This window comes from Labeo rohita, chromosome 1 (assembly GCF_022985175.1).
Source record: "Labeo rohita strain BAU-BD-2019 chromosome 1, IGBB_LRoh.1.0, whole genome shotgun sequence".
Lineage (NCBI taxonomy): Eukaryota > Metazoa > Chordata > Actinopteri > Cypriniformes > Cyprinidae > Labeo > Labeo rohita.
In genome coordinates this window covers 18,879,479-18,898,017 of record NC_066869.1, presented here as the reverse complement: position 1 = coordinate 18,898,017, position 18,539 = coordinate 18,879,479, and the positions used below count along the sequence as shown (strand labels likewise).

At 35.7% G+C, this 18,539-nt stretch overlaps 1 protein-coding gene across 1 annotated transcript in view; it reads right to left on the bottom strand.

Moving 5' to 3' along the window:
- The window catches only part of neurl1aa (neuralized E3 ubiquitin protein ligase 1Aa), a 73,629-nt gene extending 55,722 nt beyond the window's left edge, over positions 1-17,907 (bottom strand). Inside the window, exon 1 of the mRNA XM_051109996.1 lies at positions 17,464-17,907. Coding sequence (XP_050965953.1) covers positions 17,464-17,545 — 82 coding nt within the window. The 5' untranslated portion in view covers positions 17,546-17,907. The remainder of the gene's footprint in view (positions 1-17,463) is intronic.
- Between the last annotated feature and the right edge of the window lie 632 nt (positions 17,908-18,539).

Below are 18,539 nucleotides of genomic sequence, written 5' to 3'. Positions count from 1 at the left end.
CCTGAATTATAACAACATCAAAGTTTGTCACGCCACCACAGACACGCCCTTCAACGAAAACTGAAGATCTTCGCAATTTAACGTCACAAAGGTTAAATTTCTAGGACGAGTTTTCACCGCCTGAAAATGACAAAAATGGCACAATCTGCAGAGAAAATTCAAAATAACAGACTTCCTGTTGGGTTCGGACTTAGAAACCAGGGGACTTTTTTGTAGGTATTGGTTTTGTAGGTATCGTTACATCTGTCTACCCAGTCTCCTACATGTACGTGAAATGTAGCTCGAGAGGCACTTCATTGAATTTTTACAGATTGCGCTATCGAGCCATTTTGCCACACCCACTTCTGAAATCCATATCAGATATATTTTCACCACTTTTGGCTTATGTGTGAAAGTTTCATGAGTTTTCGAGCATGTTTAGGCCCTCAAAAATGCAATTCATTTTGGAGAAGAAGAAACAAGAAACTGAGCAATTGCAATAGGGTATCCCTAATAATCCCTTAAAGGGGTCATCGGATGCAAAGTTTACTTTTACATGTTGTTTGAACATTAATGTGTGTTGGCAGTGTATGTGCAAATCTACCCTATGATGATACAAATCCATGCAGTGGTTTTTAATTAATTTGTAAAAATAATATCTCCTTTTTCAAATCGAGCCATTCTCAGATACCTGTCGGTGTGGCGTCACATAAAGATCTACATAAGATCATAAGATCTACATAAATGCGTCTATGTTCGCACAAATCATTTGTGATCCAGCTTCATCTACAGCAGAAGAGAGGGGCGGGGCGAGCAGAGCTCATTTGCATTTAAAGGAACAATCCCTCAGAATGGGATGATTTTTGCAGAGCTCATTTTGACAAGGTAAAAAGGGTGTTGTTTTACACAACCATTGAGAATTTTTAACCAAAGTATATTATAGACTTTTCATTAAGACCCTAAAGAATCATATCAACTTGTGGAAAATGGGCATCCGATGACCCCTTTAAAATATTGCTTCCGACTGCAGCAGACTAGGTTTTAACAGCAGCATCAGTGTGTGGTTGTGTATGATGTTAAAGTTAGATGTTAAAGTTACTGTGAAGTCAAAGATTACGTACACCATTGCCTCATTGGAATGGTTGTGTAATGCTAGCTACTCTTTTATATAGTTTTACTTTGAAGAATACTGTGGTACAAACATCATTTAAAATGCCTCCGGTGCTAAAATCCCTCATATTAAAATATCACAATACACGGGCCAGGGCTCTGATTGTGTAATACTGCAGGCCCTGAGCACAGCAGCCCTAACGCTTGTATTTTTATCAGCTTATGCAGTACGGAGTGCTATGTCAACACAGCATCTATAGGTCAAAACACACAAGCACACATGCCGGGGCCCACGCAGTGCAGTCTAGGCCCGAGGGCCGGGATGTGGAGGTGGATAAAGACAGAGATGAGAATGCTGGATCTTTGGATAACATCCCTCAATATGGCAGTTATATTACCAACGGCTCAAAATATGGTAGGTTTTTCTATTCTCCAACATATAGACACAACAAATAGTGTCACTGTCGCCAAGAACCACCCACACGACAAACAATGCAGTACTGTTTATCGTCAAAATAACATTTGAATATGAATTGCATGGAAATTTTCATGAATAAGAAAGAAAAATGGGCCTGAAACTTTTTGTTTTTCAACAAACAATCATAAAAATAAGTGCATAACCTTCAGAAAATAATTGCTGTCAATCTCAGAAGAGCGAATATTAGACATTATTATGTATATTCTTATATATATCATTGCTGTATGATTTCACTAGTCATAAAAATCAAGAACTCTAAAGTTGGAATACAAGCATGGTTAATTTTATGTTTGAGTACATTATTCATAAAAAGTGGCACATTGAAAAAAGAAATGTAATACTAAAAGGCAAAACCAATCAAAGCATATTACTTTTCTAGTTATATGGAAGAGATTTCAATCAGTTGTTATATGACATTGGGTCTGTGGACACAGTGTACTGTAACTTTGTGATTTATTGTGCCCTGCTAGTTTCAAGAAACAGTGTTTGGTGTGCGGGCTTTTTTCAACATTCTTTGTGTAAATATGCATGAAAAGAAACAGTTCTAAATCTGACATAGTAATTTTTCTTTGTAGGAAAGTCAGTGTGCTCTAAGAAGAAAAAAAAATCATCTGTTTCTGCATCTGGTTCTTGGTTGGTTTGGACTCCACCTGTGACGTGGTGGGGGAAACCCCAATAGGGAGTCTCACCAGGGGGGCGAACGCCTGACTGATCATGCGTGGCTTATAAAGCTCTGAAATGCATTAAAACATGGACAAATCCCCCAACTAAACTTACAGAGAATCCCTTTCAACTCTAAAGAGAAACTTGGCAAGAAACTCCCAACAACAGGCAAGCTCCAAGTCTGGTATTACTTAACTATGAAAATACACATCTAGTACATTGAGGCGATTTAAAGGGATAGTTCGTCCAAAAATGAAAATTCTGCCATCATTTACTCACCCTCATGCCGTTCCACACCATTTGCATTTTTTTCTTTTCCTTTTTTGTAGATGTCTCAGTATTTTTTTTTTCTTTTCTTACTATACAAATGAAAGTCTTTTTATGGGCAAAAACAGCTGTAACTTTCTTCAGTGTTTATTTATTTATTTATTTTGAGTGAACTCTTTAAGGCTTTGTTCAGAATAGCATACTAGCTTGCTACTCAGACTATGTCTACTCTGACTATGACTATGGAAATAAACGTGTGTAATGAGTTCACATGACAACAGCGTAGCGTACTATGTTTGAAACATTTAAGTAAGGCTACAACGCTTCCTCTATTCTGTTTGAGTATTGAGCATTTTGCCCAGTGTTGGGCTACTTTCATATTATTGCCGCAGGTTGTTTTTCATGTCCGCGGGTTAAAGCGACCCCTTGCTATTTTTACTGCAACACAACTCGGAAAATAAAATACTGATATTATGCCACATCGTGTGGCTTTTGGTTGTAATTTTCATTCGAATGGCAACAAGAGAAGCAATGTAAGTCTTCACTGCTTTCCTAGCGATAAGAAGAGCTGAAAAGAATGGGAAGATGCCTGTGAATAAATAAAACTTCCTAAACTACCTGCATCTTCGTTCTCTCCACTGTAGCCCTGATGCCTTTGAGCGTTTTAGTAGACCACAGCAAATGAAAGAGCTTACAAACGACAGAGACAAGAAACACTAGATGACATCCTGGTAAGATGTAAACATGCTGATGGTTGTCATGATGCCGTAGCCACTGAAGGAGTTTCTCAGTGCAGATTTCACTCGACATCTGGGAGCGTTTAGACTCCTTGTTGGGAAAATTGAAGGTACAGCATTTGGTTTAAGCCTGTATGCTTATATCCACCACCTTATATCCACATTCAGTAGCTGATGTGATCATATCAGTGTTTTATTTTCCGAGTTGTGTTGTGGAAAAAATAGCAACAGGTAGCGTCAGTAACTCACAGAGTTTCACCGTTTCACGTCATACAAATCTTAAAGATTCGGGGTTCCCTTTAAGACAAGACAACTTGGTGTGGACTTTGCTTTTAAAACTATGTAGTTATCTTTACTGTTCTCATGGTGGATGTAAATGGCCCTTTATTGTAGTGATTTAAAATAAATAGGTAGTTTTCAGTAAATGCTGTGCAGTACGCTAGTATGCACGTATTAAATTTGTCCATAACTTACAAGACTAACAGCATTTGTGAAAAGCAAAAAACTCCTCTACAAAAAGAACACGAGTATCAAACATTTTGGATTAATTTTACTCATGTCCTGCAGTTTGCTTTTGATAAATGAGCCTTGTGTTATGTTGGCATACAGATCTCTTCATTACAAATAGACAAAGCTACTTTTTTGGATTCTGAATGAGCTTGTTCCAGTCAGGAGGTCAGATCAGTGCTGTTTTTAAGGGCTCTTTAATCATATTCTCAGGTTCCTCGGTTGAGTCAGTTCCCACCGTTACTCATAGCCACGGCTTCACAAATATAAACTCATGTATCATCTGTCTGGACCCAGACTCAAAGGAATGAACAATGATTGTTCTGTCTCTGTCTAACCAATTACAGATTTCAAAACACATAGTTTGTAAAAGGTCCAGCAAAACTGCGGATCAAGATGTTTCACCTTTGGAGCTACCATTTGGTGTACCGCTTATTGTGTTCATCTACTGTCCTTTCTACTTCCAGTCTGCTCAAGCATAAAACCTAGTGTGTATGACTGCTGCATTTATTGAATCAAAAATACAGTAAAAACTGTAATATTGTGAAATATTATTACAATTTAAAATAATGTATTTCTATACGGATTTACTTTAAAATATAATTTATTCCTGTGAAGCAAAGATGAATTTTCAGCAGCCATTACTCCAGTCTTCAGTGTCACATTATCATATCAGTCTACGAACTGGAGTGAACTGGCACTCCACATAAGGGTCAGTATGTAAGATATGAGTCAAATTTATTTTTAATGCATAAAGTGAGTAAGTTATGCTAATTGTGTTTCCAAAGGAAAATAACTTCATGACATGCAACAGTACTATCCTCAAGGCATTGCTTTTTGAATTACCTCACCTATGGTTGATTAGATCACATCATACATTTGGTACGTTTTTGTTTTATTTTATTTTTTTGTGTGCATAAAGTGCAGACAACAGATGTCCATATTTTTGTCTGATTGTACCTGGAACTGAAATTGAAGATTTATCTCATACAGTAACTGTGGTCTTTAGCTTAGTCACTGTGGACAATTTGGTTTAAAGCAGTATTCATTGTGAAAAGTGCTGTACAAATAAAACTGACTATATTTGACTGTTAAATCGAAAGTAAACACAGAACTATTGTACTGTTTCTATGAGCAGCAGATGGTACAGTTCCGTTTTATTATGGGAAAGCTGCATCATCTTTAACTGACGTGGTCACATGACCAGATTGTTTTTCTTTTACACAAGCTAAGATAAGTTTAACTGACAACTTAATAGGGCCATAATAACACCACACCCATAACAATCACAATGCATACTCAAACAGACACGTCTAACATGTTGTGTGTATGTGTCGCATGTGTGTGTATGTATGTTTCAGTGTGTGTGTGGTTTTGTGGTACGTAGATTATCAACAGTACGGTACTTTTCATCTTGAGACATCACAAAGAATCAATCAATCATCTGTCAAAGAGCAAATTGCACATATGTATGATTCACACTCCTAAGCTCCTGACATAAGCTGGACAAATATAGTGTAGTCCTGCAGCCACACCTTTTGCTTACAACACACAGCCTCATCTGACCACAAACTTTTTTGACTGACATCTAAGGTGACTAAAATGTGTACTGCACAGACGAGCACAGAATACCATTTAGAGTCCCAGCCTCAGATCAGACCAGAAGGCAGTGCATTTATTGGTTTATTTACTGTATATTCAGGGCTCTATCATTTGCAAATAAAAACTACTGCATGTGTCTATGAAAAAATATTTAGAAGTACCAGTGCGGCTGACCCGTTCAGCATATTTGTGTTTGCGCGTAGGGGAGCTTCAAAGGTTCCTACGTGGTTTTGCAATGTTGAGTAATGTATCACAGGCATATCTCCACAAATCCTTTCATAAACACAGTGTAGAGAGAGAGTGTAAATAAGAGATTCATTCTGCAGTGTAGAGAGCTTCAATGATTATAATGAAACTTTGTGAGATCGCAATGACAGCTTTTTATGATTTTTAAGGGAGTTTGTAAATGAGATACTGATTTAATACAACAGTTAAATAAGAAGTTAATATTAAGTCACTTTGTCTGACTGTAACACTATTGCCTGATTTTGCTCTATTTCAACGTCAAAAATAGTTTGAAACAAGTCACACCTGAGCCGCTGCGCATCTCTGTTCAAACACAGCGGTGTTTCATTTATGAATAAATGTGCATTTTTAAACAAATCTAGTGAGTCAATGATTCAACTTCCTATTCATAAAGACAGTCACTTGCTTTTTTCTGAATGAATCAGCCATTTAAACAAATCAAATAAATGAATGATTCAGTAATTAAATCAGTGACTTGCTGCCACCTTTTATTTTTTTATAAGTAATTTTTATTTTTTTATTTTATTTTTAGTATCTTTAGTATTTCTATATTTAAAATGTTATATTTAAAACATTAATCTCAACATGTCTTTATGAATGTGATTGCACTCATGTCACCTCTGAGCCTCATTAAACATACGAAAATACACCTGCAAGCCACTTTTGTGTTCTTCTATGCCACCTCTGTAGTACAAATACATTTTGTTAATACTGATTTCATTTGATTGGTAACTTATTCTACTTATTCTTATACTGTTGTTTTAATTAGAAATGTTAGAAAGCTTATTAAATATAATTTTTAAAACATTTAACATAAAAGATAACATACTTTTAATAAAGTTAGAAAAATGCCACTACAAAGTTAAAAAAAAATCCCCTGTAAATCACTTTAAGGAGTTAAATATCACTGTGTGGTGGTAAGGCTACTTTTTGATCATATTTTTTAATTATTGATTAGAAGGTGCTCCTGAAATTTTGACTGTGCTATTAAATTTTTTAAGTTAGAAGCACAATGCTCCTAAAAAAAAAGTAAGCGTAAAGCCCTGAAATTCCACTGCTGCCACACAGATCTAATATAAACATGCAATTTCTTTCCCAGCTGTTTACCTTCATAGACATTACCGACTGATTTTGTAACTCGTGTGTTTTTAAGATAAACTTGTGTGTATTTGACAATTTAAGCACAATAATACATGAAAGAGAACTTAGTTTAGTACTCACATGCTGTGTGACAGCCGCTTTCTGTGCACACTCTTCGGATATGTGCGCTCAGAAAACCCTATATCAGAAGTTTAAACTAATATGGTTTAAAAAGCATTAAACATGATAATCAAAACCAAACAGATGTTTTTTAGCATATAGGTATGAGCTGCAAAGGCACAACTCTATTCTGAAAAAGGGGGCAGGGCGCAGCAGCTCATTTGCATTCAAAGAAACATGCACAAAAACAGCATCTTTCTGCTTCTACTCAAAATAGGCATTTTCAAAATGATATAATAAATGCTCTGTGGGCTATTTTGAGCTGAACCTTTACAGGCACATTTTGGGGACACCTAATAATTAAAGTACAAATTGTAAAAAGGGGCATAATAGCTCTCCTTTAGCTGTACATCTGTAGTCCTACATTTCTCTACCAACAAAAGTGTAAAGCTGATCACCTGCCTCCTCATTATTTGTGCTCTGACCAGCACCCAGGGGGGGTTTAGTCATCCAGTACCTAATCAAAACAGTCCAACAGTCTCTCCAACAATGGCCCAATGTATCAATACAGGCACCTTGTAAACACAAACATGTACTGTACATGCATCATCTAAGACTCTGAGACAAGCATGATGCACTTCTGGACTGAACAGAGTAATTGTCGCAAGATATATGTCCTTACTCATCGGTGCAACTCTGTTTATGTAATATCATATGAAAAGGCTTAATCAGATGACTGAGTCTATTTGGAAGCTCTTTTTTAACACGTGTTTTTGTAGTGACCTCAGTGCTTTTATATCACTAGCTGTGAGAGACAGAGGTCTATTTTCATACTCATTCTGGGTTTCTATGAGGTAACTAAGAGAAGTGAAGGGTGAACTGTGTTGTGTAACAGCTTTAAGGACAGAAATATACAATAAAACCCTACTGCACATGGTGCACTTTTAACCCCTATGGCAATTTCTCAGACTGGCTTGTATTGACATTATATATATATATTATAACAACAAATACTATGTATATATATTTTAAAATATAAAATATAAAATTTTAATCTATTGTAACTGTTCATTAAGAATGTTGTGTACACATAAATTCATATTAAAATTTAATTTTAGTGATTTTAGTATTTTTTCATCTTGATGAATTGGCCATAGCCTTAAATGTCATGTGGTGCGACCATGATTTATACTGAAACTAATTCATTTTCTTAACATGCTTAACATTTTTTTAGATGTTCTCAGTATTTTATTGGGTTTAGAAACTACTAGTATTTGCATTTATTTTAAGTTTTTTTAAAGAATGATCTCATGTTTTTGTTTTAGTTGCCTTCTTAAATGTAGTTAGCAGATTTATTTTTCCTGTAAATGGCATAAAATTGATAAAAATTGTTTTAAAAATGCCATTCACTTAAGCATGCTGTACCAGTGATTCATATTTCAACTACAGAAATTAGATATTTTATTTTTATTTTCATACAGTTATTCCTATTATTGGTCACACCACATGATGAATGGTTGCTCCAAATGATGCAAAGGCCTTATATCATTAAAAATCTACTTAAAGAGTCGTGTGAAAAGTGCAGCACATGACATTAACTGCAGGCATTTTTTTAGCTCCAGTTATTTCTGAACTTTGCCCAATTTGGCTGCTCAATTGCCGGGAGTTTGATTAACAGGTGATCTGACCAGTCACTGTTTTTCCTGACGAACAAACCAGACAGGAGAGTAGATTAAAGTCGGTGGACTTAAATTAGAAAAATGGTGTGTATTGACATCTTTTCTCTGATAAAACAAGATACCTTCTGATGTTCATTCATTTTTATTTTGTGCTATAACTAGTAAAGATGAAGAGATGATCGGTTCACTTGCTGCTTGAATTGAGGCACTATAGTGATCTGTCAGGACACATTAAAGAGCCACAAAACAGTATTTGTTGTTTGAATTTCTTAAAAAAAAATTGAACACATAGACTTTGTTTCATACCAAAAGTAACCAGTCTTTTATGATGGCACGTCAGTGTCCTCTTTGCTCCATGATGTATTTTTTACTGCATGAGAACAAGTTGTGTGGCATCAAAGTGCCATGGTTTGTCGGACATAGCAACAGTAACTAAGGGGGGTGAGTCAATCTTTTTTGCGAAAGGTCAGTTTAGAGTAGCGAGAGGTTGCTGGCTCTGGTTTTGAGATCACAGCATTAACATCCTTCTTACAGTAGAAATTGAAATCTGTTGAGTTTGTGCTTGACTGCAACTTCAGAATTAACATGCTGCCTATGGCGAGCATTTATTTTACTTTGCTTGGCAGTGGAATATTGTAAAATAGATTAAAATAGTTATTAATAAATAAATTACTAATGAATGCATAATTACCAAACTAAAATTATATACTCTAAATTTATTTTTCTTATATTGTACAAAGATTAAACATAAACCATCTGAAATGACTGAAATTGCATAAAAATCTGTTCCAAATGATATTAAAAGTATTTTATGTATATGAATTGAATATAAAAAATATTCATCAATTGAATATAAAAGCACAAAAACTGCCAATCTGGGACAAATATTTTTACTGGAAAACACTCTGCAGTGGTCGCACCGCATGATATTTGGTCGCACCACATGATATTTCAAATTCAGTCCAAATTTACAAGCACAGCATTTGCCACCTAAATCTTTGAATGGATTTCAACAAAAAGGTCCTAAAATTGTAGTTTCTTGATGGTCGCATCACGTGATAATTCTTAAAATGGAAATCATCAGACGAAGTTTGTTTGTATATTATGATGGAAATGTAAATACAAGTGCTTTGCAATTTTATACAGGAATGTATACACTTTGGAAATCATGCCAAATAGTGTAGAAAATGATTCAGAATAAATTTAGGGTAATTTCAAAGATGTTTCCAAAACAACATTTATGGCCGGACAATCGCACCACATAATGTTTTGACACATCGAATAACAAAAAATTTACACATAACTAATCTTTATTTTATACCAACACAAACTTGTTTTACAAATAAACTGTAAAAAAATATTTTTTGAATTTTTTGAAAATTATTATTGCAGTACAGTTTACAACAAAATGCTATTTCAGTTTTTATACTTCAAAATGTTATGTTTAATTCAATGTTTAAATTGCTGTTTCTTTGTAACTGTTTGTGAAATTTACTGGCAAGTTCTGAAAGAAATTGTTTCTACACCATTTTTTCCCCACTGTATGTTTAAAATTATTTTCCATCAGTTGTAATAACTGATGTGTCCTCATATTTGAGATGTACCTAAACAAACCTGGGGGCACTTAAGTGAAATGCAACACTACGATTTTTTGTATTAAATACAAAATTATGATCTTACTTGTCTATACTTGTCTATATTTCTCAGTTAGCAGATACAGTAGATTTTTTGTAGCCTGTGAAACAAACTGGTTAAAACTGACTGAGGATTTTTGCTTTTGCGAAATTGTAGCATTCATGCCAATAAGATATTACCAAAATTACAAGGTTCACCTTTAAGTGCCATATTTATCAAATAAGAGATATCACGGCGAGTCAGGGATAGATCACAGCATTCCAGTCTCCATTTCAACACTCTGAATGTTGAACACTCAGTTTGTGGGTAATTAGTGTCTGCAACGCTACGCAACCACTAAACAAACATCATTTCCATAATAAGGGGAGAGGGTCAAGCTGTGATTAGTTGAAATTTCTCTGCTTACAGTTAAGGCAACCTGAATGAGGGCAGTCTGGCTGCAAAGTCAAAATCAGGTTAGCCATGTGTGTTGCAAGATTTCAGCTCATGAGTTTAGTGGAAATGTTAAATGTTCCCATCAACGGCCTTGGGCCTCACAATCAGGTCTGTTGATTAATAGTCCTAAGCTGCCAATAGATCTGTGGGCTGTTTTCTTTTGGATGAAAAACACTTTGGTATTAGATGAGAACTTTATTCAAGAATACCTGCTAAGTTATTCTGTAACTAAACATCTAGGGACATGTACACAGTGACAGAACAATAGAAAAAAAAAAAATAGGTTCATCCTTCATTAATGCTTGCTATGATTAGCATACAGCCAAGGCTGGCGTGGTTCTCTCAAAGTTATCACATTATAATAGATTAAAACATTAGAATAGAAATTTCCAAAAAAAAAAAAAAATCACCTTAGCATCACAGAAGCAAGTTTTGCATGGGTAACCTTTCCACTCACATTTCTTTTTCTTTTCTTTCTTTCTTTCTTTCTTGTCCATTAAATAAGTCAATGAGATCCAGTGTTGTTTCATTCTTCAAAATAAATTATTTTATGTTCACAGAAGAAAGAAAGTCATGCAGCTTTGGAATGAGGTGAGGGTGAGAAATGACGACAGATCTATCCCTTTGACATCATCAGTATTAAAACCGTGCTTTCAGATTTCAGATCAGTTAAATTGCCTTGCACAGGAGTTCATTTCACATATCAGGCAGTTCTGTGCACCTTTTCAATGCTTAATAAACCACAAAAAGCCTTTGAGCTATTAACAACTCTCTGTGAGTCTGACCTTTTTAATTTGTCTGAGGCCTATCAGGCAGCTGTCAGAAATGAGCCGTGAGCCATTATTCATTCAGTTCACAGCAGACTCCTTTTTTCCCCTACTTTTTTTTTTTTTTTTGGTCTCGCCGTGTTGTTAAAAAGTGACTTCAAATGTACCGTAACTAAACTGTTGTTCCCAAAGGAAATCTTAATCGAGCTGTGAATATCTTTACATTTTATATAAAAAAAATGTTGGTTTGTGTCTTCATGTGAGTATGTGTGTACTCTATTCAAATGTGTGTGTGGGCTTGTACAGCATGTTGAAAAAGCAATCTGTAGCATAATCTCCCTGATGGCCTCCTTCTGCTTTGCAAGCTTTGATTTGAATCACATGATTATGGATGCAACATGCAAGTGAGTGAGTTTTGCCAGCATGAGTGGAGTTTGAGCTCAGATATATACAATAGTCAACATTTGAAGTGGGTCAAAAAAGTTTATCAAAGTTGTCCCAAGACAAGAACCGGTATTGTTGTGGTTTTAGGACAACTTTGATGGAAGGTTTTGATCCACCTCAAATGTTGACTACTATATATATATGCGCAATATGACATGAGTAGCCGTGTGATATGGCTTTATATTGGCACGACTGTGAAAAGTGCAAAGGCAGCGCCTTTGTGCTGACATACAGCATTAAATTTACATTAAATATAAAATGATGACATTTTGCCCTCAGCCCAAACTATTTGCTCTGAAACAAATAATAGTTTAATGAGACCAAAGACTGCCCGTTAGATGTATCCAAAACAAATTATATTTCATGTTATAACCACTATAAGATATCAGAGCCAGTGCCCTGGAGCTCACATCTCCGAAAGTTCTGTTATCACTAGAATATCGTACTCCTCTCAGCCAATCAGATTTGAGGACCAGAAAGAACAGCACTGTAAAAAAAGTTGTTTCAATTTAAAAAAGTGTTTGTGCTGCCTTAAAAATGTTAAGTTTAGTCAACATGAAATGTTATGTTGTACTACGTGAAAATGTGGATATTTGAATTGAGTAAACTTAAAATTTTAAGGTAGCACGAACACTTTTTTAAATTGAAACAACTTTTTTTACACTGTGTATATAATTTCAGTTTGAAATGTGTATATTTTCTTAAGTTGTGTAGTTTACAACAAATATTTAGCAATTAGCATGTATCTGAAATAGATCTTGGCCAGGGAAAAAGCCATATGGGAGTATTTTACGCTGTTACTGTAATTTTGTATGTGCTGTGCTGCAAAGTGCACATGCTAAAAAGATGAGCTCATGCAGACCTACGTATGGCACAATAAGTCAGTTATATTATAGTTAAGTTTGCCTATAGATCATTTTTATTCTGCATGAAATCTGCAAATAATGCAAATAAAGTTTTTTTCACACTTTTTTAAGCCATACAAAAGTATGTGGTTGTTATTTGATTCTTGTGCATAGCAGACATTAAAAAGGCCTGATTGTCAACATTTGCAGTATAAATATACTGAACCGTATTTCACAGATAATCTGCTTTCCTGTGATTCAATGAGGATTTTTAATAAGCTGATAGATAGAACAACATAGGTTTACCTTAAATAATCATTCTTATGTAATTTTTTAGAAAAATCATATTAAAATGTGAGTATCAAATATGATACATCAGGCTTTTGAGAAATATTTATTTTGTACATTTCTCAGTCATCACTGTATTGCATTGCATTGTTTACCCCCACACAAAAACGACAGCGCTTTGATCATAAAGCTAAGCATTTAAATATAACCTTATAAGATATATTACTGGAGGATGTAGAAAGGCAACTGAAGTTAACATGCATTCTATGTAAGTAGCCTATAAAACTGTAACAAAGATCTCACAGATTTCACAGATCTCAACAACTGCAGTTGCAGATGTTTTTTCTCATTGTTTTAACTCATCAAATGAATTTAACCAATGTCAACTTCATTTTTTTAAGTAATGAAGCACTTTTTTAATCCAGTTTAATATAATTTAAGATGAAATTATTTGTACAACCCATTTGATTATACTTATAAATTTAAGGCAGCGGAACTTATGATTTTAAGTTGAAGTAGGTGGATTTTTTTTTTTTTTTTATTAAATAAATGAACCCTAAAACCTTGATTTACCAAATATGATACTCTTCCATTTCAAGAAATTAGATGTTTTCCCTACTATTATTTTATATGCCAGGCTTACAGGGATTGTTGCAACCTAATGCTGTGATTCAGTACTAAATTACATTTCTGATTTAAAACCACTTTATGTAGATATTTACACATGAATAAGTTTTTTTGTAACCTAAAAAAATGGCATATCTAAAAAAAACAGCATACTACAATGCTATACTCATGCTATTTCAGCTATATCTCTGTATGGCATAAATACTATGCCAGTATGCTGTTCTGAAATGATTCACAGTGAAGATGGATCAGAAAATATTACAAGTAAGATTTAAACCAGCATCAAATTATGTGTGCTAACCACTAGATCACAACACTAACTGGAGCTGCACTATTTTCGCTGTGTCCTCCCGCCCACACAACTAAATAAACATGTATATGTAATCACGAATGTGTCCACAAGCACAGAGATGTCAACACATCTGCATACACATCACACACAAACACAAATCTTCCCTCGTCCCTCAAGGCTCACATTTTCTGGACCGGTTACTGTGCTCCTGTTCTCACATCCCCTCCCTTCATAAAAGCCATGAATCATCTCATATCTCCCCGCTATGTGCTTCTCCAGATACACTTCATATGCAGACACACATTTACATCAAATTCATATTAAGCGCAACATGTTGCGGTGAGTCATTTGGCCAGAAATAGAGTCTTGATGTTGCTGGTGCCAGTGGGGCCAATTGCAATGGAAATGAAACATTTTATCCAGATCGTTTATGATGAGAAACAAACAAGCTTGGAATGTGACATCTCTCCTTTAGAGAAAAGGAAATTGCTTATTTAAGTTGAATTCGACTGGAATAACCGAGTGGAATAAGAAGGATGTGGGGACAGTTCACTACAGGTTTCTTTTAACTATTTAAAGTAACAATTAGGTTCTAACCTATCATTTTGTGTGCTGCATTTCTGGTGTAATACAAGTGGTACAAATGTATAAGAACCTAACCTTCCGCCTGTTATCCTTTAACGCTGAGGGACAATTTCCATGGTAACGGTTTACATGCTATCCCTGGTTGTCAAGGAGATCTCGTCTGACAGAATAATGGGTTCTACTGTCCTTTCTGCCTCTCGTTACAATTCATCACAAGAGCACGCTCATGCAAACATGTAATCAGGAAATTTGTCCGCACATGGCCTCGCTATTTAGTTTATCAGTTTAATAACGTGTGTGTCCCCTGATAAACACCTGAAAAAGCACAGTTTGAGAAAAGCTTTGATTCACCTCTAGTGTAATCTGTGTGCAATAACCTCCGGAAAACATATTCTTTGTGCTCTCCTGTAATGATGAAGAAAAGAAAGTCATTAGAAGAGAAAAGCCGGCTTATGTGCTCTCATGCTCTGTTTTATATCACTTACAAATCATTACATTTACAAATCATTTGTGTCACCCTTTGATTGTTGTTGCTGGCCCTTTGGTGCCCACGATAAATGCGCCAAAGTGCCTTGTCAACGCCACAGATAATTAAAGCCCCCTTCAGCACGTCTTTATTTGAATATAATGGCTTTTTTTGCTAATGAGGGGCGCAATTATATCCGCACTGGCATAATCTTCATAATCAGATGCTCTGTTATGCATGAATCAGAAGAGCTCTGAAACAGAACAGAATCTCAAAAATGATCTCCATCGGCACAAACCTCCTACGCAGCACCACTGGAGGAGTTCAGGAGAGGCTTACATAAAATAATGTTTCTGAAGAACAGTCGGTCCGTGAAAGTGAGACCATTAAACTTTTGACCTGGTGAACTGGCCTGGTTGAACTTCTGGCACAGACAGAGAAAACAGGTCATCGTAATAGCTCGGACTTTTGGTTTAATAGTTTATATCTTGGGTCACACTGTACAGTACAATAATCATACACATAGTACACTGTGTATTTACATAAGTAAATGCTGAGTAATATTAATGAACATGATGTTCTGAGTATTTAATCGTTTTGCAGAGCTGCTTGTAACTGCACAGTCTTATTATTATGACTGTAATAAGTAATTACAGTATTGTGATGAGTAACACAGAGAAGGTAAATTTTCACAATTTGCTTTCACCCATTATAAGCTGATGAATGTGGTACAAGAGCATGGGCGGAGGGTGAACCAACTCCAGGGTAAGGCTAAAAGTAGCCTAATGTTATTAACTACATACTTCATAAACTGTATTTTTAAGCAAGTACTAGAGTGTCATGTAAGCTAATAAAATATTTTAACATGAATTAATTTGTATTTAACGATATCACAATTTAATAAAAAGATTGTAAGTTGCTAATAATAATGTTTTAATTTCCATGGTTATTCAAACAGCAAATAAATATGTCATATCATTAGGATATTAAGTAAAAATCATGTTCCATGACGATATTTTGTACATTTCCCACTGTAAATATATTAAAACTTAATTTTTGATTAGTAATATGCAATGCTAAGAACTTAATTTGGACAACTTTAAAGGCGATTTTCACAGTATTTAGAATTTTTTCAACCCTCAGATTCCAGATTTTCAAATAGTTGTATCTCAGCCAAATATTGTAATATTGTCCTATTGCCCAAACCATACATCAATGGAAAGCTTATTTATTCAGCTTTCAGATGGAATTTTAAAAAATGTACCCTTATGACCACATGTTTATGTGGTCCAGGGTCACATATATCCACCTTATTTTTAAGACTATTTACGCCTATTGGTGGGGCTTCCGGTTCATTATCCTATAGGCAAAAAACGAGAAGAATACGTGCAGTAAACGGTAAAACTGTTTGCACTAAAGCAGTGAGTTCATAATTAGCACAATACAGTAGAATAATATGGTAAGACACTCCTATTTGCAATATCAAGCCGCAAAACGGAAGCCAGACACATAAAATTTACAAATGGACGCGCCCACTCTTACTGTAGAAATAAGGTGGATACAGAAAGCAAGCAAAGAACATTATCAGTAGTCTCAGCCTCAGACGTCACGACTCACGCCCACGGAAAGTTGACTAAAGTTTAACTCTCAAAAACAAACAAACACACAAATAAACAAAAACTTTTCTTATAATCAATGATGCTTACTTACATTGTACATATACTTCTGCACTTTGTTGTTTACTCAGTCAGCGAACGCGCACGCCGAACAAAAGCGATGACTCATCTGACCGCCTCTGATTGGCCACTGCATTCATAAGCTCAACAGAATCGTTTGTGATTGGTTATACTGCGCAACGCTATAAAAACGCGTAAAAAGTGTTATGGCAAAACATGAACAGATCATTTTCACTTTATTCGCAACAGACATAATAGACTTAATTTAATTGTGCAAGGGCATTTTTGCCCCAAGTCCCCAGTTTTACACAGACTCCGCCTATGCACAAGAGAACCTTTGGCCTATCTGAGCGCTGTTCTTCAGCACCCACATCGCTTAAGCAGTTACCATGAGAAACATAATAATCAGCATGTTTCATAGACAAAAAACAAAAAAATAAAAATAAAAAAAAACAAAACAAACAAAAACAACCTCTATTGGTGAAGAATGTAACTTTAAAATAGACACAAAGACGTTTATTCTGATTTGGAACATGCTATTAGTTGACTTGGCCCATCTAGTATATCATTAAGATAGTAAAGATATTTTTAGAACATGGTAACTGCTCTGTTTCCACAATTCAAAATATAGTTACGAGTTGGATTTCTGAGTAGTGTGTTTTTGTTTGCATGCTCGGGAATCGAACTAATGACCAGTAGAAAGTTTAGGCACCACGCAAACCACGCAATTGCACGATATCTACCTAGGGGGACCCCTATTCAGACGCGCCCCAAACATCCCAGAATGCAATTTCTACCGTGGGGGCCCCCCAGGATTTGCTTGCTTTGGGCCCCCAAAACTCAAAACACCCCCTCCTTGCCCACAACCTTGGCGCCATGCTCTACTGCCTGAACGACAGAAAGACTAGAACAGAATCCAATAGCAAAGTACTAACCTTTATGTGAGTTTGGAAGTCTTTGAAATCTGTTCTGCTGTCCCCTGTGCAGCGCTCTGATTCCGGACACACTGTTGCCCATGACTGCTGCTGCTGATGCTGCTGATCTCCAGATGTTGCGCTTCGAGCGTCAGGCTCTAATAACTCAGCCTTATCGTGTCTCTCTTGATCTATTATGTCCGTGACAAGTCGGGTGTGAACCGACTACAGATCCACACGTTTTTCCCTGCTCGATGAACTGTCATTGAAAATCATCAGCTGCCCAAACGCGCCCAAGCTGCAGGTGGGAAGACGCGCGTTTGCGCTTTGGGAAAACGCACAAAAAGGCACTGGGGGAGGTTTGCAATGAACGAAATCGGATGATTTAAATAGGTCAGCTCAAAAACGATTTGATTCGCTAACTTTTCTTCCCTCAGATATTTGTTTTGTTATCCTGTTTTGGTGAGTTTTTGACGCACGCCGTTATCGGGGATTTAACGCGCATCTGTCGCGTCTGCTTCTACTTCAGATGAGATCTAATATTCTGCCTCAAACATCAGCATAATGTATTCCTATAAGTATATAATCCACTCCCCTATACAATTTGGCTACTGCTGGATGCAGTCGTTTAAATAGAATGAAAACCAACCAATCAAAACTTCTGTATCAGACTATAACAGCTCAGGTGCCGACGCACGAACTGTTGACAATGTGTCACTTATTGGCGTCAGTGACTCAACATTGCTTCAGGAAAATATGAACTTAATATACAAGGGAGATCCAGAACAGGGAACAGCCAAAACTCGTCGTAATAGTCTCTCAAACTTACGCATTTCAAAGTGTTTTCATATTTTAAGCTATGTCAAGCATTGATGGACCTCAATATGGAATATATCTAAAATGAGAAACAAATGATCAATAATAATAATCATCATATTAATCATCAACATCATAACAATAATAATAATAGTAATAAATAGTAGTGTCCAGTACATTGGGGCTTTAGATTACTACATACATAAAACATAAAACAATACATAACATTATGTGTTTATTTTGCGTATATTCCAAGCATATTAGTAATGTTTTATTGCTTA